A 27,170-nucleotide genomic window follows, 5' to 3' on the forward strand; every position below is an offset into this window, starting at 1 on the left:
AGACTCTTCATAGTCCCCAAATCATTGGGGGCTGGAGACCGTTTTTTGTATGGAAACAAACTGCCTGGTAATGTCGTCTGCACCAGGAGGACTGGATGGTATCCCTGGATATGCAGGACGTGTATTTTCACATGCCAATCCTTGCGGTTTGTATTTCGAGGCAAGATTTTCCAGTTTCAGGTGCTGTGCTTCACCCTGTCCACAGCCCTTCAGGTATTCACATGGGTACTATCTCCTCTGGGCAAGTGGCTTCATCTTTTAGGAATCAACATTTCATTAGTATACTGAGATGACTGGCTTCTCTGTTCTACATTGTATCAACAGTGCATGAAGGACCTAGAAAGAATGCTACATCTAGCTCAACGATTCATCATTTTAATAAACACCCAAAAATCCCAGATGACTCCTTCACAACAAATTCTTTATTTGGGAATGAAGCTGAACAGTAGCTTTTCAGGTTTCTTTGTTGCAGAAGAAAGTTTTGTGTCTGCAAACAGTCCACCAGTTCCTAACCTTGATGCGATGTACAGCTCTACAGTGGATTAGCTTGCTTGTAATAACGTTGACCTCAGTAGAACAATTTGTGAATCTGGGTAGATCTCACATGAGGCCTCTTTAGTATTATCAGTATTATTTCAAGTCAAATTGGTATCGGAAGACACAGCCAGACTCTGTAGTTTTTCCAATTTTGATGGAGATAAAACTAGACCTCAGTTGGTGGTTACCGAGGGAAAAACTGCAGGAGGGGATCTCCATTGTTCCTCTGAACCCCAACCTAGAATTGTACTCCGACACGTCAGGTCTGGGTTGGGGAGCACTGTTAGGAGACCAACGAGTATCAGGGAAAAGGATGTCAGAAAAACAATCCTTCCACATGAACATCAAGGAACTGTTTGCAATTTTCCTGGGAATTTGTGCTTTTTTTAATGTTATGCCTTTCTGCCGTTCAGCATGATGAGAGGTGATAACAAATTCTTGTCTCACTTCAACGTCTCTATGACACTGGTAGCTCCTTTTTGATCCAGGAAAGAGTGGTTTTTGGACCTTCTTCAGCTCTTAGTAGACTTCCCAAGACTCCTGCCACAAAGACGGTTGCTGCTCAGACAGCCCCACTTCCTCAGATATCATCAAGGATTGTTCAATCTGGCCCTTACAGAACTCGGACTGTCAGGAACCTCCTCAGAGTGAAGGGATTTTCAAGGAAAGCTGCAGATGCTAATGCTAGAAGCAGGAGAATTTCTAGCTAACTCTGTCAGTCAAAATGGTCCGTTTTCAGAGGATGATACATAGAAAATCCCATCTCTTCCTCTGAAACAACTGTAATGCAGCTAGCAAATTTTTTCCCTTTATATAAGGAATACCAGGAAGCTAATGTCAACCACTATTAAAGGATATAGGTCTATGTAAACCCTTAAATGCCGAAGCGGTAAAAAAAAAATGTCTCCCGTGTGCCGGAGGTGTTTCAGAGTGAGCGCGGAAGCGGAAAAAATATTTTTTTCAAAAAATCACAGCGCGCTTAGTTTTCAAGATTAAGAGTTCATTTTTGGCTCCTTTTTTTGTCATTGACTGAAGTTTAGTATGCAACCATCAGAAATGAAAAAAATTATCATTATCATATAGTATAAATAATGCGATATATGATAGCGCAAAAATGAAATTTCATATATAATTGTATTCAAATCGCGCTGTGCGCAAAACGGTTAAAGGTAACAAGTTACTTTTTTTGTTGTTGTAATGTACACTAAATTGCAATCATTTTGGTATATAACACATTGTAAAACGATAAAAGCAACACAGAGAAAATATTATCACAAAATAATGCATGAATTCGTAACGCGCAGACGTAAACAAATATTTTTTTCAAAAATTCACCATAAATCTAAATATTGTCCTAGAGACTTCCAATTTCTTTCAAAATGAAGACAAATGATTGAATATTACTATACTGTAACAGTATTAGCTTATAAATGCAGTTTTTGACCATATCTGATGAGTTAAAGTTGACCGAATGTCAAATTTTTTTATATATATTTTTTTATATGCAATTATTTCGGAAATAAGAAAAGCTACAACCTTCAAATATTTTTCGTTTTATTCTACATGAAATTGCGCACATTTTCATATATAAAACTATGAAATGCCTAATATGAAACGGAGCAAATATTCCGAGAATGGGACGTACGCATTTCGGAGATTTGTGGCGGAGAATCCACGAGCGAAGGGAAGGAAAGTTTTTTTTTTAAATTCACCATAAATCTAAATATTGTGCTAGAGACTTCAAATTTGTTTCAAGATGAAGATAAATGACTGAATATTACTAGACTGTAAGAGCTTTAGCTTACAATTGCGTTTTTCGACCATTTCGGTAGAGTCAAAGTTGACCGAATGTGGGTATTTTTCTATTTATCGTGATTTATATGCAAATATTTCAAAAATGAGAAAAGCTACAACCTTCAATTATTTTTTGTTGTATTCTACATGAAATTGCGTGCATTTTTATATATAAAACTTTATGTAATTTAAAATGGTGCAAACATTACCACAATCACACGTATGATTTTTTCGGAAGAGTTACCGTGCGGACGTAAAGAAAATGTTATTTTTTTCATAAATTCACTATAAATCGAAATATTGTGCTAGAGACTTCCAATTTGTTGCAAAATAAAGGTAAATGATTGAATATTACTAGAATATAAGCGTTTTAGCTTACAATTGCGTTTTTCGACCATTTCGGTAGAGTCAAAGTTGACCGAAGGTTGAAAATTTGTCACATCATTTTTTATTTGAAAATATTTCAAAGTTGATAAAAGCTACAACCATGGGTTGATTTTAATTGTATTGTGCATGAAATTGCGCACATTTCCATATATAAAACTTTATGTAACGGCTAATTTAAAATGGTGCAAACATTACCACAATCGCATGTATGATTTTTTTTTGAAGAGTTACCGCGCGGACGTAAGGAAAAAGATTTTTCCTAAATTCACCATAAATCAAAATATTGTGCTAGAGACTTCCAATTAGTTGCAAAATTAAGGTAAATGATTGAATATTACTAAAATATAAGAGTTTTAGCTTACAATTGCGTTTTTCGACCATTTTGGTAGAGTCAAAGTTGACTGAAGGTTGAAATTTTGGCACTTATCGTTATTTATATGAAAATATCTCAAAAGTGATAAAAGCTACAATCATGAGTATTTTATTGTTGTATTCTACATAAAAATGCACACATTTTCATATATAATACTCCATGTAACGGCTAATTTAAAATGGTACAAAAATTATGTCAAAGTGACGAAATAATTTCCGAGATGTGTCACAGATACTTTTTAGTGCGGCAAGAAAGAAATTCGCGCTTGCGCGCCTGGGTAACGATTGTAAACAAAACAACACCTTGATCCGTGAACTCCCAGCATCCCCCAAGGCGCGTGATTCAAGAGTTTTCGGGTGGTAGGCCTAAAAGTATTTTTCCGCGAATTTTTAAAAAAACTTTTGTATGTCGACGTAAAATATGTCCAGTCTGCACCCGAGAGACAAAAAATGTTGACATAAAATACGTCCAGTCGTCGTTTAAGGGTAAGTTCAGTCTTTAGATACAGAGGGCTAGACATTTCAGATACCCAAGATTTAAGTCAACTTATTCATTCCTTTGACACGTCAAAAGTTACAAGTCCTGTTGTATTGGCATGGAACTTAGATGTGGTTCTGAAATGGCTCTTATCCTCAGCTTTTGAATCTCTTTCTGTGGAAACTAACACAAAAGTCACTTTTCTTAGTAGCATTGGCAATAGCTAGACATGTCAGCAAGATTCAAGCACTGGACAAGAGAATAGAGTTCAATCGAGATGCAGTGTGCTTCCTTTCTCTGTCCTTTCTCGCCAAGAATGAGAAGGCATCTGTGCCTTAGCCTCAATCATTCATTTATAAAAAATCTGATGGATATCCTCAGGCTGGATGAAGAAGAAAGGCATGTGTGTCCAGTAAGGGCTCTTTGTTATTACATTAGGAGAACCGAGAGATTAGAGGACCATCAAGCATTTGTTGGTCCTCGGTTTAGAATCCATCACGTCTCTTTTCCAAGAATGCCCTTTCCTTCTTCTTACATAATATTTCCTGTGAAACTCCTGATACTTCCATTGACGAATCAATGAAAGAAAAGGAAGGCACCAGGGATATACTTGAACCCGCCACAGGGAGAGCATTAGCCGAAGAGGGAGAAGTTGAGTCATCCAGTTAAGGAGAAGAAAAACCCTCCCAAGAACGACAAGTCGAAACTCTGTGATGTTCCCTCTTCTTGTAAAACACCCTCCACTGCAGCAGGCTAGGAACAACATTCCAGGCAGGGATTAGTAATTGTATAATAATTAGCTTGGCACATACTGCAAGTCATATGAGGATCAATGATTGCAGACGCCAGAAACCTGGAGCACCGAATCCCTAAATGCCTGGGCACATGACCAGCTCTCACCTCGTTCCCACAGGATTTGCCAGATCTCACAGATTCCTTGCTATACAATCTTTGATTGTTTTTAACTGGTTTCCAGCTGGCACGCTAAAGATTTATCCTATTGTTAAGACTGAAGGTTTGTTTGCTATGAAAAATACATATTGATTAAAAATTTGTCATATCTCCGAAGCGCATTCGCAGGGCCAAGAAAACTCTTTTGAAAGTCAAAGCACATGAGGTTCAAGCAGTAGCCACATCATTAGCCTTCCGCTAAGGTATGTATTTGGCTTCAATTCTGCTGTCGACCTTCTGGAGATCAAAGTCAATCTTTGCCTCGTATTATCTAAAGGATGTCGAAACAATGTGTGAAAATGGTTATACAGTAGTGCTTCAGGATATGAAATTAATCCATTCCGAAGCGGCCTTCGTAACCTGATTTTTTCGTATCTCGAACTACGTTTTACATGTAAATTGCCTAATTCGTTCCAAGCCCTATAAAAACACCACAGTAAATTTTATAATAAAGCTAAATTGACCAATAAACAATGAAATACAACAATTTGGACCATTCAATACCTAACATAACCTTTATTGTATTACTACCTGTAAATAAAGTGTATTAGTATACAGGGTACAAGAAATACTGTACGTACATATGTAGTAAAATGTGGAACCTTACCTTTCAAGTGAGGCAAAGTCTGAAAATGGCAGCAGAGGAGGAGGACAAATGGCAGAAAACATGAATGTTCAACTTTACGAAACACATTAAAAAATGGCAGAAAACATTAACACTAAACTTTATGAAACACATTAACAAATTGCAGAAACATTAGCACTTAACTTTACAAAAAACTTAAAATTAAATTTTTTTTTTTTCAAACAAAATTTCAGTTTCTTCACCACTTTCAATTTTCTGTTTTTTTGTATCACTTGGATCTTCCTGTTTGCTTATTACTAAAGGCCTCTTTAAAAAATAACTATCCAAGGAAGATTGCTTCTGCCTGCTTTTCAAAATGTTCCTGAAACGACTTAGGCAAACGTCATCAACCTGCGCAAGCATACGACCTGTGTAAGCCTTTTCGGGGTGTGTGTTTTCTACAAAGATTGCACTTTATGTAAAGCAGCTAGAGCATCTTTAATTTCTGCCGTTGTCATAGGGTCCTCCCCCTCCTCCTTGCTGCTGCTAGAGAACTCTTCTTGAACGACATTATGTTGGATGGCCTCTAACTCCTTCAGGTCATCCGTCGTAAGCTCCTCTTGGTGCTCCTCAAGAAGGTCATTGATGTCGTCCTCGTCGACGACCAGCCCCATGGACTTGCCGAGTGCAACGATCTCGTCAAGATCTGGTTACAAAACAGTTTCAGGATTGTCAACTGTTTCTGAATCTGCATCAGCTTCGCCCACGTTGAATCCCTGGAAGTCTCGGGCGGATATGGCATTAGGCCAGAGTTTCCTCTACAAAGAATTTAAGGTTTGCCTCGAAACCCCCTGCCAAGCTTGATCGATGAGTTGGATGCATATGACGATATCGAAATGCTCCTTCCAAAATTCACGCAAGGTGAGGTTTGTGGTATCAGTGATGTCGAAACATCTCTTGAAAAGATGTTTTGTATACAGCTTCTTGAAGTTTGATATCACTTGCTGGTCCATGGGCTGGAGGAGAGGGGTGGTGTTAGGCGGAAGATAAAGAACCTTGATGAAGGAATACTCTGCTAGGATATCTTCCTCGAGGCCAGGAGGGTGAGCAGAGGCATTGTCCAACAACAGCAGACATTTCAGAGGGAGGCACTTCTCTTCCAAGAATTTCTTCACTGTCGGGCCGAAACACAGATTTACCTACTCGGTGAACAAAAGTCTCATTACCCAGGCTTTTGCATTAGCCCTCCACATCACCAGAAGCTTCTCCTTGAGCACTTTGTGGGCCTTGAAGGCTCAAGGAGTCTGAATGATAGACAAGTAGGGGCTTGACCTTACAATCCCCACTGGCGTTAGAACTAAGTGCAAGTGTAAGCCTGTCTTTCATAAGCTTATGCCTGGGTAGCTTCTTCTCTTCCTCCGTGATGTACGTCCGACGAGGCATTTTTTTTCCAAAAAAGGCCAGTCTCGTCACCGTTGAAGGCTTGCTGAGAACTGTAGCCTTCCTTGATCGTCATCTCGTCGAACGTCTTAATAAAGGCTTCGGCCGTTTTCGTGTCCGAGCTGGCAGCCTCCCCATGCTGCACCACCGAATGGATGCCAGTCCGTTTATGGAATTTATCAAACCACCCCCGAGAAGCCTTGAAGTCTGGGGTTGCCGTCAATTTCCCTTCTCCTCCGTCATCTTTGGCCTGGGCAATCAGATCACCAAAAATAGCGCTGGCCTTGTGGCAGATTGCCATCTCGGTTATCGTATTGCCAGCGATTTCTTTGTCTTTAATCCATACAAGAAGCAGCCTCTCCATCTCATCATGCACGTGGCTCCTCTTGTTGGACAAAATAGTCATGCCCTTGGAAGGTGTAATGCTTTGATGGCTTCCTTCTGCTCAAGGATGGTGACTATCGTCGATGGATTTCAGCCGTATTCCTTAGCGATCACACTTAACTGCATGCCAGCTTCATACTTTTTAATGATCTCCATCTTTGTCACCATAGAAAGTATCCTCTTCTTTCCATGAACTTCAACATTCTTGGGACCCATGGCTAATTAAGTTAATTAAGTTCACACACAACATGATAAAGTAACTTACTACGAAGAAAGCAAAATCACTAACACGAATTTATGTTAACAAACGAAATCTATGTGAACGAACGAATTCCATGTGCGTATGATAACACTGATGTGAGGAAGTGGTTGAAGGATGCCTTTACGTAGAGGAATGATGGGACAGATGCTGACCAATAGGAGAGCAGGATCTTATGGCAGTGACTAGCATCAGGAACCAATGGGAGAGTGGGAGGATGGTGGCGAATCTACTCAGTTGGCAGTGTGCGAGTTTTAAAATTGTTCTTGGTGGTCCAGGCGAATCACAGACTTTACCCTTTCACAACCTGAATTATTTTCGTATACAGAAGAAAAAAAATCTCCGTCTTTGCTTTCATAACCAGGATTTTTCGTAAGTAGGGACTTTTGTATGTAGAGGTTCCACTGTACTTTAGGACTTATCTCCATGGCTGCATGGTATAAGAAAAGGTATGGGGACTGTCCCTTATACATATACGTACTCTCTCCTTGCCTTGGTTAAGGTGTTGAGTCTTTTGGGGAGCCTGGGGTACAACGTACCCAGAGTACCCTCCAGTTCTTATTTTAGTGGATGGGGTTGTGGTTTTTTAATCCAGTGTAGGTGTTGGTGGTGGTGTTTTTTTGTTTGTTTTTGTGCTCAGGGCAAGGGTAATATTGTTTTCTTTGTTGTTTCATTAGTGTACTGCCATAAAATCAAGTTCCCTCTAAGTAGAAGCTACTCATGGCCAATACTGCCAAGTCTTCTATAACGTAAGAGAACGCCAACCAGAGGCAGTAATAACCTGCAGCTGCTCTCTTAAAGGTGAAGTACAATAAGCATTCGTGCAATGCTAGCAGTTATCTATTTCAAAGCCATTATCTTTTCTATAATGTTTTGGAGTAGTTAGTCCATGATCCCCCCCACCTTTTAATGTGAAATCAATTATGTAACTGCTTGGTAAATGACATTTTTATGATAAAACTAAGTTTTTCACCATACTTACCAAGCAGAGTTACATAAGCAAAGCCCTCCCTCTTCTCCACAGATGGATGTTTTTGGAAGAAAATGAATTGGGAGGTTCTGCTATATTGTACCTGGCTATCCTGAAAGTGGGCTGTTCACCTATAGTAGCGATGGTAGCGCCACTGCAAAATTTGAATTTTGGACTGCTGAGGTAGTAACCCTTCAGCTTTGTAACTAGGGGACAAAGGCACAACACTAGTATGGGGTGTGACAGCAGCAGGAGACGAAGCATCAGGAAGAGAAGAAAAACCCTCCCACGAAGGAAGAGTACAAACCCGACGATGCTCCCTCTTACTATAAAATAACTTCCACTGCTCTCTAGGCCACGCACGGCATTCTGTGCAGGGATTTGTTATTGTACAGTAAGTTCCAAAACTGAAGCGACAAATTTCAGAGAATTTCGTTCGAAATTCACTAACTGGCAACTACAACTCGTAGCTGAAAAATATATATTTTTTCTACAGTGAAAGCTCTTTCAAGCAAAATAAAGCTAACATATGATGCACAAATATCAAATCTATGATATTTATAACAATCATAAGAAAAAATTAAGGTAATAGTAATTATTTTAAAGTATAGCAATTACTTCAAACTATAGAAACGAAACAATTTGAAATTTTCGTTCAACACAGGATTACCAACATTACCAATGTATATTTCGAGCAATGTGGAAACAAATATTTAATATTATAGTGTATTATCAATTATTTTAGCGAAGATGCATAAAACCATGCAAGTATCAATAGAATGTGAAGGGAAAATCTCCGCGACATTAAACATAATCAACCATGAATGCACCTAGATTCAATGGAGAAGTTGGGGGTGGTTGGTAGTTCTGACTCTAGCTTCTAGGACCGAGCATAAAACACCATCTTCGAGAAAGGCTCTAACCTCTGTTGCTACCTTCAGGTGACTAGGCCTAGTTCCGGGCATTGCAAGGCTTACAATGCAGGGGCATTGTCTGTTATTTAGGCAAAGATAGAACCTTCAGGACCGACACCAGGACCTATCCTTGCACCTGGGAAACAGACTCGCTATATAAAAAATAAGAAAGTCGGTCGCAAACAACCAGAACACCCGTAAAATCACCATCTGGTTAAGTAGGGAGACGACAGACCCCAACCACCCCTTCCCCCCTCTACCTTTACCTCTACCCACAATACTAACTCCACCTTTTTCATTTTTCTTCAACCTATTACTTCAAATCTTCGAATCATATCCCAACCGTGAAATTTAAGACTGAATTTGCGTAAGTGGGCGTATCATAAGGGAGTGATATCACCCAAATTCATATCACCACTGACAACCAGCAATCAGTTCGATCCAGTCAAGTATCATTGCATAACAGAAATTTATAAGTTTTTGGGGATATATATATACTATATATCTATATATATATATATATATATAATATATATATATATATATATATAAAGAAGCACCTGAGCATGACCAATAGGCCTAGTGCTTGATTCTTAAAACAGACCTCTGGTTATTCCTGATAGATAAAAACGTAAAAGCGCGAGAGAGAGAGAGAGATGAGAGCATAACAGGGAATACTCGAATTAAAATAATACTCGCCAAGCATATTCACACTCCGGATCGTATGGACAAGAATAGTCTCACTTATGCACTGAAAGAAAGAAAGAAAAAAAAAAGGTGGAAACCTACGAAATACTTGTCTGGTGCGACCCTGAACGCAATTCCGCATGCAAAAATTTGCACAATCGAGATATTCCATGAAATTATTAACTAACAAGCTGGAAAATATATTTCCTTGATTCTTGAAATATGCCTAACCATGTAACCAACGCTAAACGCGCACATAACTTGGATTTCGTTTTTTTTTTTTTTTTTTTTTTTTACACCAACTTGTCTTATTTATATTTCATTTAATCAGATGCTAAACTTCTCTGTGCTTTATCAAAAGAAATCATAATAACTTTCGATATAACGCTATAAAAGTAGAAAGTTAATTTACAAATATTAGGCCAATGCTTATGCACATGGTTCCTGCTGCCACTCTATGGTGAACACTTCATATCACACTTTGGAAGCCGCAGATGTTTCTTTGGGGAAATTCTTTTTTTTTTTTCTATTAATAAACAATTACTGAACTAACATTGATCATTCACTGGGGAAATACTTTGTGCGCTTATTCAGTTAATCACTGATACGTATTATCAGATAAATAGGATGACAATAATTGGAATAAAATATACTAACTGGCAACCCCATGAGTTTCTATAGAAGTACGATCAATTCTGAGATTTGTCGCTTCACTTCTGGAACTTACTGTACAAACGTTAGAGCAACACCTACTACAAGTGATGTGGGGGTTGGTCGCAGCCGAAGCCAAAATATGAGAACACAGAAAACCTGGAGTTCCGGGGCACACTCATTGATAAGGCCGAGTGGGGCAGAAGAAGCCATAATAACAGCACACACACACTAAAACAAGCAAAAAGGGCAATGAACTGGGTAAAGGCTGAGAGAGGTCAACCACAACTCTCCCAGGCAGTTAAGAAAAGACTAATGCAGTGGCGTAGGTGCGTGGTCCTTGACCACTCTTCACCCAATATACGCACGCATTGCCAAATCTCACAAGATTCCTTGCTTTCATCTGCGATTTAACCGGATCCAGCTAGGTGCTAGAGATTATCCTATTGTTAAGACCAAATGTTTGTTTGTGTATGAAAAATACAAATTGTCATAGAAAATTTGTCATTTTATCATAAAAATGTCATTTTCAGAGAAAACACTTTTACCAATGCAAACTCATCTTTTACATTATCCCAATTTGTGGTCTTCACAGTAAAAAAGATTTCTTTCCCTATTTCTTTGATAGGTCAGGGGAAATCAAGTGAAGTCATTGGCTCATTTTGTCCAAAGTTTTTCTGCCTGCCACGAAATCTGACATGACAGATTTCGTGGCTTTTTCAGTTATATTTTTAGCATCAACAGTTGTATAAGGTATTCATACCTTTTGTTTTCTTAGTGGGATCATCTTCCATAGTTTGAACAGTTCTTTCTATAGAGTATGTACTTAGTTTAATGGGCCTACAACATCATTATTACCCCTTAATCTAGAGACTTTGTGTTGGGGTCAAGTAGATGACTTTGATACCTAGTGTGAGGTTATTTAGTACTGAAAGGGAAAGTGAGTTTAGAAAGGTTTTAAACGTGTAACAAGAGGAAAACTTTACAATTGCACTATGAAACAATTGCTAGGAGAAGAGAGATTATAAACAAAGATACAGTAAAGGGAGTGAAAGGGGTTGCATCTAGGGGGCAAAGGGATGCTGCGAAGAGCCTCAAGTAATGCCTACAGTGCATCATATGTGGTGCACAGGTGGCACAACCTACCTTCAGGAGACACCATTGGTGGACCTTTATCTTCTGACTTCAGAAAAGTGTTCTGGAAGTCAATGCCTTCTTACAGTACATCAAAGAGAATGACAGTGGGAATGGACCTTTTTATTGCAGTGTCTTACCGAACAATTATACAGCTGTTCTCTACACCTGTATAATTGTTTGGTAAGTATGCAATAAAATTTAATTTCATTGTAAAAATTCCATTTTACCTTCGAGATTGGGATAAGGGCTGTTCTAATACAAAACCCAGTGGTGCTTGCACTAAACAGCTAAATCTGTCTCTTGTCTTGCCTTATAGACTGGTGCTTGATACACTACTTGACTACTTTATGTATGTCTTCTGTGGTATTTTTTTTTTCAGAACAGTCCAGTTTCATTGGCAATAAATATCTGCTCCAGCAAATATTCTTGCACAACTGTAAGATTTAGTATCCAGTGGCTTATTAAGTGCTTTTTGGTCAGCAGAAGCTGCTTTTGCTTTACATTTTTTAGTTCATACCTCCATAAAGTAAATGGGTTTTACCATTTTATTTATAGCATATTAAACTTTTTTAGTTTTCTTCATACTGAAGTTCAAAAAGAATTCCATTTACCTATTTGTAGAAGAAAATTCATTGGGTGTTTAAATCCATGACTCTAAAACCCATGAGTTTTAAGCATCAACACTATTGTAAAATGAATAAATTATTTTCTCCTTAGTAAAAATAATCAAGGCTTGAGTAGAGTGTTAGTTTTCATTTTAAAATTTATTTTTCTTTTCAGAATATACTTATTTATTCACAACCCTTTTAGTGTAATGAATTTATAGTGCAATGTAAAAGTGCTCTGCTAGATTTTTTATGAACTGGTAAGGATCTCAGCCTTATATTTCATATTACATGAATTTCATTTCACCATACTTAATGTTTCAGGTTGGTACCTTAGATCAGCTGGTTGGGCTTAGCGATGACCTGGCAAAACTTGACACTTATGTGGAAGGTGTTACCAGAAAAATTGCCCACTACCTTGCAGAGGTGCTTGAAGACCAGCGGGACAAGCTACCTGAAAATCTTATGGCAAATCAAAGTATGTTTTTTTTTTTTGTCAGTGTTTATAGGCATTGTCTCTTTTGTGAATACAGTGGTCCCCCGTATTAGTGGGGGATGTGTACCAGACCCCCCCGTGAATAATTGGAACCCCTTTAAAAATGCTTAAAACCTCCTATTTTGTTAGTTAAAACTCAAGAAAAACCCACTAAAAATGTTTATACCTGGTTTTTTTTAATAGCTTTATCACAAAAAGTGCATTTTCTGGGCTCAGCTCGTGTCGGCCTATGAAAGTATCCTTAATATCATTCTTTCTAGGTAAAATTAGCCTAAAATTACCAGAGAAAAACAAAATTAAGAAAATGTCAGTAAAACTGACTCGCTCACTCTTAAAAAGAAGTGTCGGTATGAAATAGGGGCGAGTGTGGAACACTACCACGAGACAGACACCAATTAGAACTTCCCTATCAAAATCCCCCCAAGAGAGAGCTGATACCAACGGGCGATGCAGCCTCTACTACTAACTACTAGAGGACGCCACGGACAGCAGCGCCCCTAGCGGTCATCCTTAATTTTTAGCGCCAGCATCTTGACGCTGTTTTCTCTTGTGCTTTTACTATTGTGGATTTATCTCGTTTTCTAAGATGGAACGTTCTGCAATTGCCACGGCTAAGTTAAGTAACTCATAAGTAATTATTTAATCATAGTTTTATCTTCCGGTACCAGTATTTTCCTTTTATAGGTCATATACGGTTCCCCGGTTGTCTCGTGGCGGCCATGCTGCCTCGTAAGAATTCCCGGTCCTCCATACTGGGACTTCGTTATACTTATGGGCTTATTTTTCACGTTCATTGTTTTTACATCGAGTTTTAGCTAGTTTAGCCCTCTTACCATTCTCTTAGCTTGGTATTTAGGGCTATCATTATTTTATTCTGGCCCAGCATCCCGGCTCTTGCTCTACATCGGCTATCGCTGGCTCCGAGTAGGCTACTGTTTCTTGGAATAGTTGCCTCCTCCTGGCTTCTTTCTCTTTCCTAAAAGTGTCTCTTCCAGGGAAGTCGCCCTACGCCACTCTGAAAGCGTGGGTAGGCGGCTTTGGAAAGAACGCCGCCAAGGGCCAGCCCTACATTCTGGACAAAAAAGCTGGCCATCCAGATCTTCCCTGCGGCAAGTCGACGGGTCTACGTCGATCCCTTGTCCGCCGCCCCCGTAATAGCCGCCATCCAGCAAGATCTTCAGCAGTCGTTGGGGCTCGTTAGCCGCCCAGGAGCCAGTCCCGGACGTCGCCGGCCTGGATCTGAACCTCGAGCCGATGGCGGTAGTGAGTGAGGGTTTGTTGGTTGAGGTAGGTTTGTCGGGCGCCCAAGGTCTTTCCTTGGACGCTCCTGGATCTTCTCCTGTCCCTTCTTCTTCCGCATCTTTCCAAGGCTTTCCGGGATCTGAGATCCCTAGCCGCACTCCCGCTCTCTCTGTACCTCCCAAGGAGAAGGGAAAGAGAGAACCGAAGACTCTGTCTAAGTCGACTTCTAGAAAGTCGTCTTCGTCTTCTTCGGCTAGGAAGTCATCGACTTCTTACGCCGACGCGGTGAGGCTAAGCCAAGCTCTTCCCAGTCGAAGAGTTCTAGAGGCAAGCTTCGAAGGAGAAAGCTCGCGCTACCTCCGAGTCGTTGCCTTCTCCCGCCTCCGTTGCCCCCTCTCCGGCTATGCCGGCAGGGGTAGCAAGCACCAGCTCCTGCGTTCCTTCTCCTGTCTCACCAGGAATGATGGAGCAGGTAGGGTGATGGTGGGTTCTCAAATCTCAGCTTGGGGAACCCGCTTTGAGCAGATGTTCGCACAATTGTCGAGCACTCTGTCTCAAACTGGACAGACCGTCCAAGAACTCTCGAATAGAGTAAAGAGAGACTGAGGATCGGATGTCTGGGCTATCCCAGGCTCCTCCCCCAGTATCCCCTGCTTCTAGCACGGGATCATCCAACTCCCGTCTTACGACTCTCTGCCAGCTTTCTCTATGGAGAATCCATGGAGAGTAGCGGCCTATGCTCCCTTTAAGGACGGGATGATTTCGATCCCGGAGTTTGGCACTCGAAGGATTGAGGACTTCGAGTTCTATCCTCCGGGTCTGTCACAGCCTTTCATCGGGTATGCTAGGCTGACACCAACGGCTCTTACAAGGGAGGACAAGATCTCGAAGGAGTCTGTCCTCTACAGTAGAGACCACGCCCAACGGGAAGGGAATGGGTTCACTGCCTTGAGGACTGGGAGTGTACGAATACTAAACTCCAGGCCTATAAGAGCCATTCACTATTTTCGCCACGGAAGAGGAGGTCTCTCTTCCGTTCGCCACGAAATTGGTGGAGAAGGCTCTTCAGGCAGTCCTCAAGGATGAGCCCCTTCCGCAGTTGAGAGAGTCGGAGTCCACTTCTCCACTCTTTCCCGCCTTCGGAGAGTTATGGGAAAAACCTGCCTGCTACTTTCACGCAGGGTAAACTCAAGCCGGACTGCGCTATGGACCAGTTCGGTGAGAAGTTGCCTAGGCTGCCGGACTCCCTAATCCAGGCAGAGTTCGATGCGCGGACTAGGTTTGGCAGGTCCCTTAACTCTATCATAATCACGGAAATGGCTGCACTGACTTATGCGAACGAACCGCTATTTAAGATCTTAGCGAAATCACAATTTCACACGGTTTTGCTAGACGCTTTTGACTTCTTCCAAGCCAGGAAGAACTGTCGGAAGCATGTTCTTCAAGAGTGTACTATCAGGCACGAGCCTAATAGACTCTTATCTGCCAGCATGTGGGGGAGCGGATCTCTTCCCAGAGTCAGCAGTGAACGAAGTTCATCACGAAGCTGCTAGACTCAACCAGAGCCTTAGAGCTAGGTGGGGCATTTCCTCTAAGAGGAAACAGGAATCCGTTCCTACTGCTGGCAAGAAACCAAAGAAGGCTGGTAAGAGATTCCAGCCATACAAAAAACTCCAGCCTCAGCAGCAGTTTGTGCAGGCGGTCCCAGTCACCCAACAAGGACAACCTGCTACAGCTAAACAAACTCAGCCGTTCCTCCTGGTGCCCCAGCAATCCCAGCCTTCGACCTCCTATGCCATCTCGCCTGCCTTTAACCCTGCTTATGAGGTTCAAGGCTACTCTCAATCGAGGGGTAGGGCGAGAGGTTACTTTCGTCACCGTGGCGCAGGAAGGGGCGCAAGGAGTAAACAGTTCAGAGGAGGGCGTGGTGGCCAACCCGCCCATCAGCAATGAGGTTCTCCAGGTAGGAGGGAGGCTGTTCCTTTTCCGCCACAGGTGGGGGTTCAGCAGTTGGGCACAGAGCATAGTGTCCAAAGGATTAGGCTGGAGCTGGATCCAAGATCCTCCTCCAATCAAATCATTCCATCAGCTACCGTCAGAGGAATGATAGATTACGCGGAAGAACTCCTTCAGAAAGGAGCTATTGCGAGAGTCAAGCATCTAAAATTTCAAGGTCGCTTATTCAGCGTTCCAAAGAAAGGCTCAACAAAAAGAAGGGTAATCTTAGACTTGTCAAAGCTAAACTCTTTCATTCGCTGCGACAAGTTCAAGATGCTTACCCTCTCGCAAGTAAGGACCTTACTGCCGCGTGGAGCCGTCACATGCTCCATCGATCTTACAGACGCATACTATCATATCCCTATAGCCAGGCACTTCCGCCCATTCCTAGGATTCAGGCTAGGAAATCAGACATTCTCATTCAAAGTGATGCCCTTCGGTCTGAATGTAGCCCCCAGGGTATTCACAAAGATAGCAGAAGTGGTTGTACAACAATTGAGAGCTCAGGGAATCATGGTAGCGGCATACCTCGACGATTGGTTAATCTGGCACCAACAGTCGAGGAATGTCTCAAAGCTACCAAAAAGGTAGTTCACTTTCTGGAGCATCTGGGGTTCCAGATACAAAACGAAATCCAGACTTGTTCCGGAATCTCGTTTTCAGTGGCTGGGAATCCAGTGGGATTTGTCCTCCCACAATCTATCAATTCCAGTAGCCAAACAGAAGGAAATAGCAAAATCTGTCAGGCAATTTCTCAAGTGCAAACAAACGTCAAGAAGAAACCAGGAGAGAATCCTAGGGTCTCTTCAGTTTGCTTCAGTAACAGATATCCTTCTGAAAGCAAGGCTGAAAGATATAAATCGAATTTGGCGGTCAAGAGCAAACTCCAAATATCGAGACAAGTTGTCAGTAATCCCACAGATCCTCCGCAACCAACTACGGCCTTGGTCAAAAGTAAAGAACTTAGCCAAGAAAGTACCCTTCAATATCCCCTCCCAGTGTTAACCATTCACACGGATGGCATCCCTGGTCCGGGTGGGGGGGATACTCTCAGTTCAAAACAGGTTCAGGGGACTTGGTCAGTTCAATTTCGCCAGCTCCACATAAACGTGTTGGAAGCAATGGCAGTATTTCTTACTCTGAAGAGACTTGCTTCCCCCGAAGAAGTCTCATCTAAGGCTAGTTTTGGACAGTGCAGTGGTAGTTCATTGCATCAACAGAGGAGGATCCAAATCCAAGCATGTGAATCATGTCATGATAGCCATCTTTGCATTAGCAAACAAACACAAATGGCATCTGTCTGCCACTCACCTGGCAGGAGTAAGGAATGTGATAGCAGACGCCCTGTCCCGGTCAGTTCCTCTGGAATCAGAGTGGTCTCTGGACGACGGGTCATTCCAGTGGGTAAGCCGGAGAGTCCCAGGTCTCCAAGTGGATCTCTTCGCCTCACAAGCGAACCACAAGCTCCCTTGCTATGTGGCCCCCAACCTGGACCCTCTGGCTTATGCCACGGACGCCCTGTCGTTGGATTGGAATCAGTGGAGGAGAATTTACGTTTTTCCTCCAGTGAATCTTCTCCTGAAAGTCCTAGACAAACTAAGGTCTTTCAAAGGGATAGTAGCTCTGATTGCACCGGACTGGCCCAAGAGCAACTGGTATCCACTTCTCTTGGATTGGGTCTCCGACCTCAACGGATCCCCAATCCCAAACTATCACAATCAGTACAAATGAGGACTGTGTTCGCTTCCTCAGGAACTCTCCAGACCCTAACTTTATGGACTTCATGAAGTTTGCGGCTAATAAAGATGCTAACATTGATCCACAGAATATTCTCTTCCTGGAATCAGATAAGAGGAGTCAACCATCAGACAATATGACTCAGCTGTTAAGAAATTAGCATCTTTCTTGAGAGAATCGAACACTACAACCATGACAGTTAATTTGGCTATATCCTTTTTCAGATCTTTATTTGAAAAAGGTTTAGCAGCTAGCACGATTACCACTCACAAGTCGGCTTTGAAGAAAATCTTTCAAGTAGGTTTTCAGATAGATTTAACTGAATCTTATTTCACATCTATCCCTAAAGCCTGTGCTAGACTTAGACCTTCTCAGAGGCCTACTACAGTTTCATGGTTCTTGAATGATGTTCTCAAACTAGCTTCAGATACTGACAACTCATCTTGTACATTCATAATGCTCCTGAGGAAGACTCTATTCTTTTATTAAGCCTAGCCTCAGGAGCAAGAATTTCAGAACTGTCGGCTCTATCCAGAGATGCGGGTCATGTGGAATTCCTCCCATCAGGAGAAGTTCTACTTGCTCCGGATCGTAGCTTTTTAGCCAAAAATGAAGATCCTCTTGCAAGGTGGGGGCTCCTTGGAAGGTTATCCCACTTCCACAGGATCCTTCTCTCTGCCCAGTATCAACCCTTAGAGCCTTTCTATCTCGTACTTCTTCTAGATCCTCGGGTGCTCTCTTCATGAGAGAAAAAGGTGGTACTTTGTCAGTTAAAGGTATTAGGCAACAAATCCTTTACTTCATTAAACAAGCCAACCCTGAGTCATTCCCAAGAGCACATGATATCAGGGGAGTAGCCACCTCTATTAACTATTTCCAACATATGAACTTTGAGGATCTTAGGAAGTATACTGGATGGAAATCCCCGACAGTCTTTAAACGGCATTATTTAAAGTCCTTGGAATCTTTAAAGTTTTCAGCAGTAGCAGCGGGAAACATAGTTTCCCCTGATACTGCTTAGTAGTTGTAGTATTGATCCAGGTCTCCTTTCTACCTACTTCAACCAACATGCCTCAACCTATCACCAGGCTACTCATCATTATAGCCTTAGCCGTTGTGTGTTATAGTGGTTTGTCCCTTATTTTTTGCTAGGGACAACCACATTGGTACTGATATGTACCCCAGTGGTCCTAACCTTATTTTTATGCTAGGTTAGGCCACAATATGTTTGTGTAAATTTCCATTTAACTTGTGATAACTTCAGTCACAATGTGTTTGTATATATTTGAATTACTTATTTTATTTGTATTAATGATGGAATTGAGTGTACCTACCCTTATTTTTATGCTAGGGTAGGACACATGTATGTATATAATTGTACCTATATATTCTAATTAAGTAAATTCAAACTATTTTCTTTGTTTTACATGCATATTATATTATTGTTACTACCATTTAAGTACTTTAAGTTTACTAACATTCTGTTATTGTTTACCATAGTTAGTTTAAGTACTTATTTTGTATGCTGTATTTGATTTACTTATATTATATCCATCATTTTAACAGGTTTTTCATTTTTCCTTTTCCATCTTGTCTGTTTCTCTGGTACTCTTTCATAGGCCGACACGAGCTGAGCCCAGAAAAGGGATTTTGACGAAGGAAAAATCTATTTCTGGGTGATTGGCTCGTGTCGCCCTATGAAACCCATCCCCTTTTTTATGGTTTGTTTTCCCCCCCTTGCAGGACAAGATGTATTTATGTTTTTATTAAGGATGACCGCTAGGGGCGCTGCTGTCCGTGGCGTCCTCTAGTAGTAGTAGTAGAGGCTGCATCGCCCGTTGGTATCAGCTCTCTCTTGGGGGGATTTTGATAGGGAAGTTCTAATTGGTGTCTGTCTCGTGGTAGTGTTCCACACTCGCCCCTATTTCATACCGACACTTCTTTTTAAGAGTGAGCGAGTCAGTTTTACTGACATTTTCTTAATTTTGTTTTTCTCTGGTAATTTTAGGCTAATTTTACCTAGAAAGAATGATATTAAGGATACTTTCATAGGGCGACACGAGCCAATCACCCAGAAATAGATTTTCCTTCGTCAAAATCCCTTTATGATGAAATTTATAAAAAAAACAGGAATTTGTAGATATTTCTCATAGAAAAATACAGTGAATAGGTGAATTTTCCGCAAATAATGGGGGAAAAATGTTCGAGAGAGGAATCTGCGAATGTGTGAGTCCGCAAATCCAGAGAACTCGAATACGTACGGGGTGTCCACTGTATTATGAATCTGAGCTAGTACGCTGAGTATGGTGTGTACTAAAGGGATTTTGACGAAGGAAAAATCTATTTCTGGGTGATTGGCTCGTGTCGCCCTATGAAAGTATCCTTAATATCATTCTTTCTAGGTAAAATTAGCCTAAAATTACCAGAGAAAAACAAAATTAAGAAAATGTCAGTAAAACTGACTCGCTCACTCTTAAAACAAAAAGAAGTGTCGGTATGATATAGGGGCGAGTGTGGAACACTACCACGAGACAGACACCAATTAGAACTTCCTATCAGAATCCCCTCAAGAGAGAGCTGATACCAACGGGCGATGCAGCCTCTACTACTACTACTAGAGGACGCCACGGACAGCAGCGCCCCTAGCGGACATCCTTAATCAAAACAGCTAAATACATCTTGTCCTGCAAGGGGGGGTTTCATAGGGCGACACGAGCCAATCACCCAGAAATAGATTTTTCCTTCGTCAAAATCCCTTTTCTGGGCTCAGCTCGTGTCGGCCTATGAAAGAGTACCAGAGAAACAGACAAGATGGTAAAAAAGGAACAATGAAAAACAGTGTAAAATGATGGATATAATATAAGTAAATCAATTACAGCATACAGATTAAGCACTTAAACTAACTTATATTAAACAGTAAAATAATAGAACGTTAGTAATCTTAAAGTACTTAAATGGTAATTACAGTAAATTACAGAGCTGCATGTAATATAAAGAAAAAAGGGGATTTACTTAATAAAATTACAAGATATACACATTCATGTGCCCTACCCACCCTAGCAAAAATAAAAAGTAAGGGTAGGTTACACTGAAATCCATCATTAATACAAAATAGTGCAAAAATATATACAACAAAACATTGTGACTGAAGTTCCACCTAATACAAAAATGGTGAAATAATAATACAAACATATTGTGTCCTACCCTAGCATAAAAATAAGGGTAGGTACACTGAAGTACATTATTAGTACAAATGTGGATGTCCCTAGCAAAAAAATAAGGGACAATCCACTATATGATTCAACGGCTAAGGCTATGATGTTTGAGTAGCCTGGCGATAGGGTGAGGCATGTTGGCTGATGTAGGTAGAAAGGAGACCTGGATTTAAACTACAACTACTATACAGTATCAGGGGAAACTATGTTTCCCGCTGCTACTGCTGAAAACTTTAAAGATTCCAAGGACTTTAAATAATGCCGTTTAAAAGAGGGGGCTGTCGGGGATTCCATCCAGTATACTTTCTAAGATCCTCAAAGTTCATATGTTGAAAATAATTAATGGAGGTGGCTACTCCCCTGATATCATGTGCTTTTGGGAATGACTCAGGGTTGGCTTGTTTAATGAAGTAAAGGATTTGCTGTCTAATGCCTTTTACTGATAAAGTACCACCTTTTTCTCTCATGAAGAGAGCACCTGAGGATCTAGAAGAAGTACGAGATAGAAAGGCTCTAAGAGTTGATACTGGGCAGAGAGAAGGATCCTGTGGAAGTGGGATAACTTTCCAAGGAGCCCACCTTGCAAGAGGATCCTCATTTTTGGCTAAAAAGCTACGATCTGGAGCAAGTAGAACTTCTCCTGATGGGAGGAATTCCACATGACCCGCATCCCTGGATAGAGCCGACAGTTCTGAAATTCTAGCTCCTGAGGCTAGGCTTAATAAGAATAATGTCTTCCTCAGGAGCATTATGAATGTACAAGATGAGTTGTCAGTATCTGAAGCTAGTTTGAGGACATCATTTAAGAACCATGAAACTGTAGTAGGCCTCTGAGAAGGTCTAAGTCTAGCACAGGCTTTAGGGATAGATGTGAAATAAGATTCAGTCAGATCTATCTGAAAACCTACTTGAAAAATTTCTTCAAAGCCGATTTATGAGTGGTAATCGTGCTAGCTGCTAAACCTTTTTCAAATAAGGATCTGAAAAAGGATATAGCCAAATTAACTGTCATGGTTGTAGTGTTCGATTCTCTCAAGAAAGATGCTAATTTTTTAACAGCTGAGTCATATTGTCTAATGGTTGACTCTCTCTTATCTGATTCTAGGAAGAGAATATTCTGTGGATCAATGTCAGCATCTTTATTAGCCGCAAACTTCATAAAGTCCATAAAGTTAGGGTCTGGAGAGTTCCTGAGGAAGCGAACACAGTCCTCATTGTACTGATTGTGATAGCTTGGGATTGGGGATCCGTTGAGGTCGGAGACCCAATTCCAGAAGAAGAGGATACCAGTTGCTCTTGGGCCAGTCCGGTGCAATCAGAGCTACTATCCCTTTGAAAGACCTTAGTTTGTTTAGGACTTTCAAGAGAAGATTCACTGGAGGAAAAACATAAATTCTCCTCCACTGATTCCAATCCAACGACAGGGCGTCCGTGGCATAAGCCAGAGGGTCCAGGTTGGGGGCCACATAGCAAGGGAGCTTGTGGTTCGCTTGTGAGGCGAAGAGATCCACTTGGAGACCTGGGACTCTCCGACTTACCCACTGGAATGACCCGACGTCCAGAGACCACTCTGATTCCAGAGGAACTGACCGGGACAGGGCGTCTGCTATCACATTCCTTCCTCCTGCCAGGTGAGTGGCAGACAGATGCCATTTGTGTTTGTTTGCTAATGCAAAGATGGCTATCATGACATGTAAAATAACGTACAATTAGGGTATATCCTTAAAATAAAAATAATAAAACAACCTCTCTCCGCCCGTCTACTAGAAGAGTGCGTAGGTAAGGAGTAAGCTCCCTTCCGGTAGCGGGGGAGAGATATAAGGATATAGTAGGCAAGCAACCGACCACTCGTAGTACCCACCCCGCCCGCTAGCGGAGCCAGTAACCTATAATCAAAGGTGCCCCGGCTGCGACGGAAGGCTCCTTTCGTATAGCAAGGGAGGTGGCTGAGCAACTGGGGAGGGGGGGAGGAAGGTCTCGGCGAAACACGGCGGGAGCGAGAAAAGGGGGAGGGATGGCCTACTCCTCCCCGCCTCACCAACTACCCGCATGGAGACCCGGTACCTCATGAGTGGTCGCCCTATACCCCCCGCTGGAAGGAACCCTTGGTCACCTCCGAGAGGATGAGAGAAGGCGACTGAGGTTGTTATAACAACCAAGGGGTCCCCCAGCTCCTCCCTATACCAGAAAGGGAGGGTAGGGGCAGGGTAAGGTGCTAAGGAACACGTGACCGCAAGTGGCCTAGGCCGCGAGCAACACAACCGTGAGAGGGCCACGTGAACCAAGCTGTACCAATACAAGGAACAAGCACCTAGGCTAGCCTAACACCCTAAATAAAATAAATATATACATCGAAAAAGGGGGAAGAGACACTTTTAGTAAAAGAGAAAGAAGCCCAGGAGGAGGCAGACTGTTCCAAGAAACAGAAGCCTACTCGGAGCCAGCGATAGCCGATGTAGAGCAAGAGCCGGGATGCTGGGTCAGAATAAAATAATAGCCCTAAATACCAAGCTAAGAGAATGGTAGGAGGGCTAAACTAGCTAAAACTCGATGTAAAACAATGAACGTGATAAAGTAAGCCCATAAGTATAAGAAGTCCCAGTATGGAGGACCGGGAATTCTTACGAGGCAGCATGGCCGCCACGAGACAACCGGGGAACCGTATATGACCTATTAAGAGGAAAATACTGGTACCCGGAAGATAAAACTGTGGTAAATATTACTTATGAGTTACTTAACTTAGCCGTGGCAATTGCAGAGCGTTCCATCGTAGATTACAAGGATAAATCCCAAAAAGCACAGCACAAGAAAAATGGCGACTTGTTGCTAGCGCTAAAATTAAGGATGTCCGCTAGGGCGCTGCTGTCCGTGGCGTCCTCTAGTAGTAGTAGTAGAGGCTGCATCGCCCGTTGGTATCAGCTCTCTCTTGGGGGGATTCTGATAGGAAGTTCTAATTGGTGTCTGTCTCGTGGTAGTGTTCCACACTCGCCCCTATATCATACCGACACTTCTTTTTAAGAGTGAGCGAGTCAGTTTTACTGACATTTTCTTAATTTTGTTTTTCTCTGGTAATTTTAGGCTATTTTACCTAGAAAGAATGATATTAAGGATACTTTCATAGGCCGACACGAGCTGAGCCCAGAAAAGAAATTTTGTCCAAGTCAATGCAAAATTACGTACTACTGTTATGAAAATAAGCTCAACAAGCAGGGTTTTGATATTTATGCCCATTTATTGGGCAAATAGCATAAAACTCAGTACAGCAGGCACCCCCTGTATTTGCAAACACAGCTTCGCGGATTTCTCTCTGAACCATATCTACCATTATTCGTGGGAAATTCGCTTATTTGCGGTATTTTTGTATGAGAAATATCCAGAAATTCCTGTTTTTTTATCAATTTCATCATAAAATGCACTTTTTGTGATAAAGCTATTAAAAAAACTAGGTATGAAAATTTTTAGTGGGTTTTTCTTGAGTTTTAACTAACAAACTAGGAGGTTTTAAGCATTTTTACAGGGGTTCCAACTATTTGCGGATTCCAAACATTTGGGGGGGTGGGGGGGATGTCGGGGGGGATAGTACGCATCCTCCGGTAATACCTGGGGACCACCACTGTACAGGCACTGTACTATAAGGAAATTAAGATTTGAAATACAGGGCCTTGAATAGTTAATAACATAAATACGTAGATGGTAGTTTTGGTAAATAACTTCCTCACAGTATTAGGATGGATATTCATACACTGCATTGCTAGGATGATAACTTAGCAGATGCAGCTGGGAAAGTTTTAAAAATGAAAATAAAATAACCACGTATAAAGTACATGAAACAACAGTTGTAGATACCAACTGCAGAGTATGTAGTATATGCAGGACAAATAATTTTTGTACATGAACTTCCCTGACAGATATATACTTAGCTATAGTCTCCGACGTTCCCGACAGAATTTCAAATCTCGCGGCACACGCGACAGGTAGGTCAGGTGGTCTACCTTACCCGCCGCTGGGTGGCGGATGTACGAACCAATCCCCCTTGCTTGTCAGATTTTTCTCTGTCGCGGGAACGATAACAACTGTTGTCGGTTCCTCTCGATAGTTTTTCGATTCTCGCTTGCCTGGAGTTAATTTGGACTTCTTTTGGTGACGTATTCGCTTTGTTTGGCTTGGCATACGCTAATTGTGGACCGTTTTGATTTTGATTTTGATTTTCTTTAACGATGTCTGACCTAGATTCAGTAGTTAAAACTTCTGTTTTGTTTAGGATTTGCGTGAATGAAGGATGTAAGGTGAGGTTGCCGAAAGCTTCGGTGGACCCTCACACGGTTTGCATGAAATGCAGGGGGAATGAATGTTCTTTTGCTAACCCTTGTAGTGAATGTAAGGTTTTGAATGAAGAAGAATATAAGGCTCTCTCTTCTTATGTTAGGAAGTTGGAACGTGATAGAGTACGTAAGGCTTCCTCTAGAAGTTCTAGTAGGTCTAGAATGAGTGAGTTGGATGTGGATCCTAATACTAATGTAGAATTAGAACCTTCTTCCCAAGTTGCAGCCCCTGCTCCCCGCACCGAAGCCGAAGATTCGCCTTCGGAGGCGGCAGCTCTAAGAGCCACGATTCTATCTATGGATCAGAAGATTTGTCAGTTGGAAGGTAAGGAGAGTGTTAGTGATCAGTGCAGTGTCCCCAGTGTTGTGGAGGGTGTGTCTGACCGGCTCCTTAGTGCCTCTAGGCCTAGACCTCTTCCAGACTCCCAGTTCCAGTGGAGTAGGAAAGTCGAAAGCCGCAAGAGGGCTAGGGAGAACCCCACCGGTCAGGCGTACCCCTCGGCAGATCCGAAGTATGCTCCCAGGCTGCCTCGGATCGCTACAAGAAGGAGCTCCTACGCCAATGCTTCTCCTCTTCGTCTTCTCCCTCTCCGAAGAGAGGTTGGAACTCCCCGGATGCGTCGCGCCCGTTGAAGAGGGCTTGGAAGGCTCCCTGCAGTCCTTTGGCTTCTAGTCTGGAGGTTTTCCCGGAAGAATCGTCGGTGGAGGCGAAGAAACCCAAGAAATCCTGTGATCGTTCTTCTTCTCGCGCTCCTCGCTCTGCGCCTGCTTCCAAGGAAGAACAAGATTCTCCTACGAGAGTACTCGCGGGACTTCAAGCTCAGATCACGGCGCTAGCAGATTCTCTAGCAGTTAGATCATGTAGGAAGAAGGACGTTTCTCTTCCGATCAAGAGATCTAGGCGCCGCTCTTCAGAGGATCGTTCTCCTCTTTTTAGGCGGTCTCCTTCATATGAGGAGGTTTCGTATGAAGGTAGGGGCTCACATGAGCGCCCTCGCTCTCCTGGCTCTCTTTCGACTTCAAGGCGCCAAACATCGGTAGGACGCTCTATGGAGAAAGAAGTTTTTTCTCCAGATTGGATTCCCGCTTCCGGTAAGCGCACTGCACCTGCTCATCACGCTATTTCTTCGACTCCCTCGCGTGGGACTTTTCCTCAGCAGCCTCAAGATCCTAGAAGGCGCCCTTATCCAAGTAGGCGTTCTTCTTCCAGATGTCGCTCTCCTCGAGTGTCGGATCGTGACTTCTCTCCTTACAGGCGTCAAGAGTCTGGTAGGAGTCGTGTGCATGATAGACGGCCTGCTGTTAGCCGCTCCCCGCAAGGTAGGCGCCAAGAGCCTACTGCACGTCGATCTCCTAGTAGGCGCTCGTCTCTTTTAAGGCGTCCTACACCTGATTATTCTCCTCGGGGCAGACAACAAGAGTCTTTCAAGCGCCCTTCTCCGTGTAGGCGCTCTCCCTCTTCTAGGCGCACTACTCCTGACCGTTCGTCTCTTGTTAGGCACCAGGAATCTCGGAAGCGCCCTTCGCCAGGTAGGCGCTCGTTAGCTTTGAAGCGCCCTTCTCCTGAATGTTACCCTCTTGTTAGACGTCAAGAGTCTCGCAAGCAGCCTTCTCCTAGTAGGCGCATTTCGCCTTCCAGTCGAACTTCCGTTGATCGTACTCAACTGGACAAGTATGGAGAGCCATGCAAGCGCTCTGCTCCCGATAGGCGCTCTTCTCCTGGCAGCCGCTCGCCTCAGGATAGGCGCAAAGAGTCTAGCAGGCGCTCGCCTCCTCGTAAGCGCCCTGTGGATGTTTCCAAGGATTCTCGGAGTAGGAGCCCTACCTCTCCTTCTGCTGAGATTCCGTCTACCTCGAAGAGGGAGTCTCATCGTAGACAACCCAGATCTTCTCATCGTTCTCCAGTGGATGTGAACTCTTCTACGAGAGGGCGTTCTCCAACCTCTCGCTCAACTCCTACTAGGATCCCTTCGTCACCTAAGGATCTTCCGCGCTCGCCTCGACAAGACGTCCTAGAAGGTTCGGATGA

The 27,170-nt window shown here is 42.4% G+C and overlaps 1 protein-coding gene across 1 annotated transcript in view; it reads left to right on the forward strand.

The window, feature by feature from the left end:
- Positions 1–27,170, forward strand: part of LOC135216010 (V-type proton ATPase subunit C-like) — a 94,212-nt gene that overhangs the window by 12,199 nt on the left and 54,843 nt on the right. Inside the window, exon 2 of the mRNA XM_064250931.1 lies at positions 12,456–12,609. Coding sequence (XP_064107001.1) covers positions 12,456–12,609 — 154 coding nt within the window. The remainder of the gene's footprint in view (positions 1–12,455; positions 12,610–27,170) is intronic.

This window comes from Macrobrachium nipponense, chromosome 6, assembly GCF_015104395.2.
Source record: "Macrobrachium nipponense isolate FS-2020 chromosome 6, ASM1510439v2, whole genome shotgun sequence".
Taxonomy (NCBI): Eukaryota; Metazoa; Arthropoda; class Malacostraca; order Decapoda; family Palaemonidae; genus Macrobrachium; species Macrobrachium nipponense.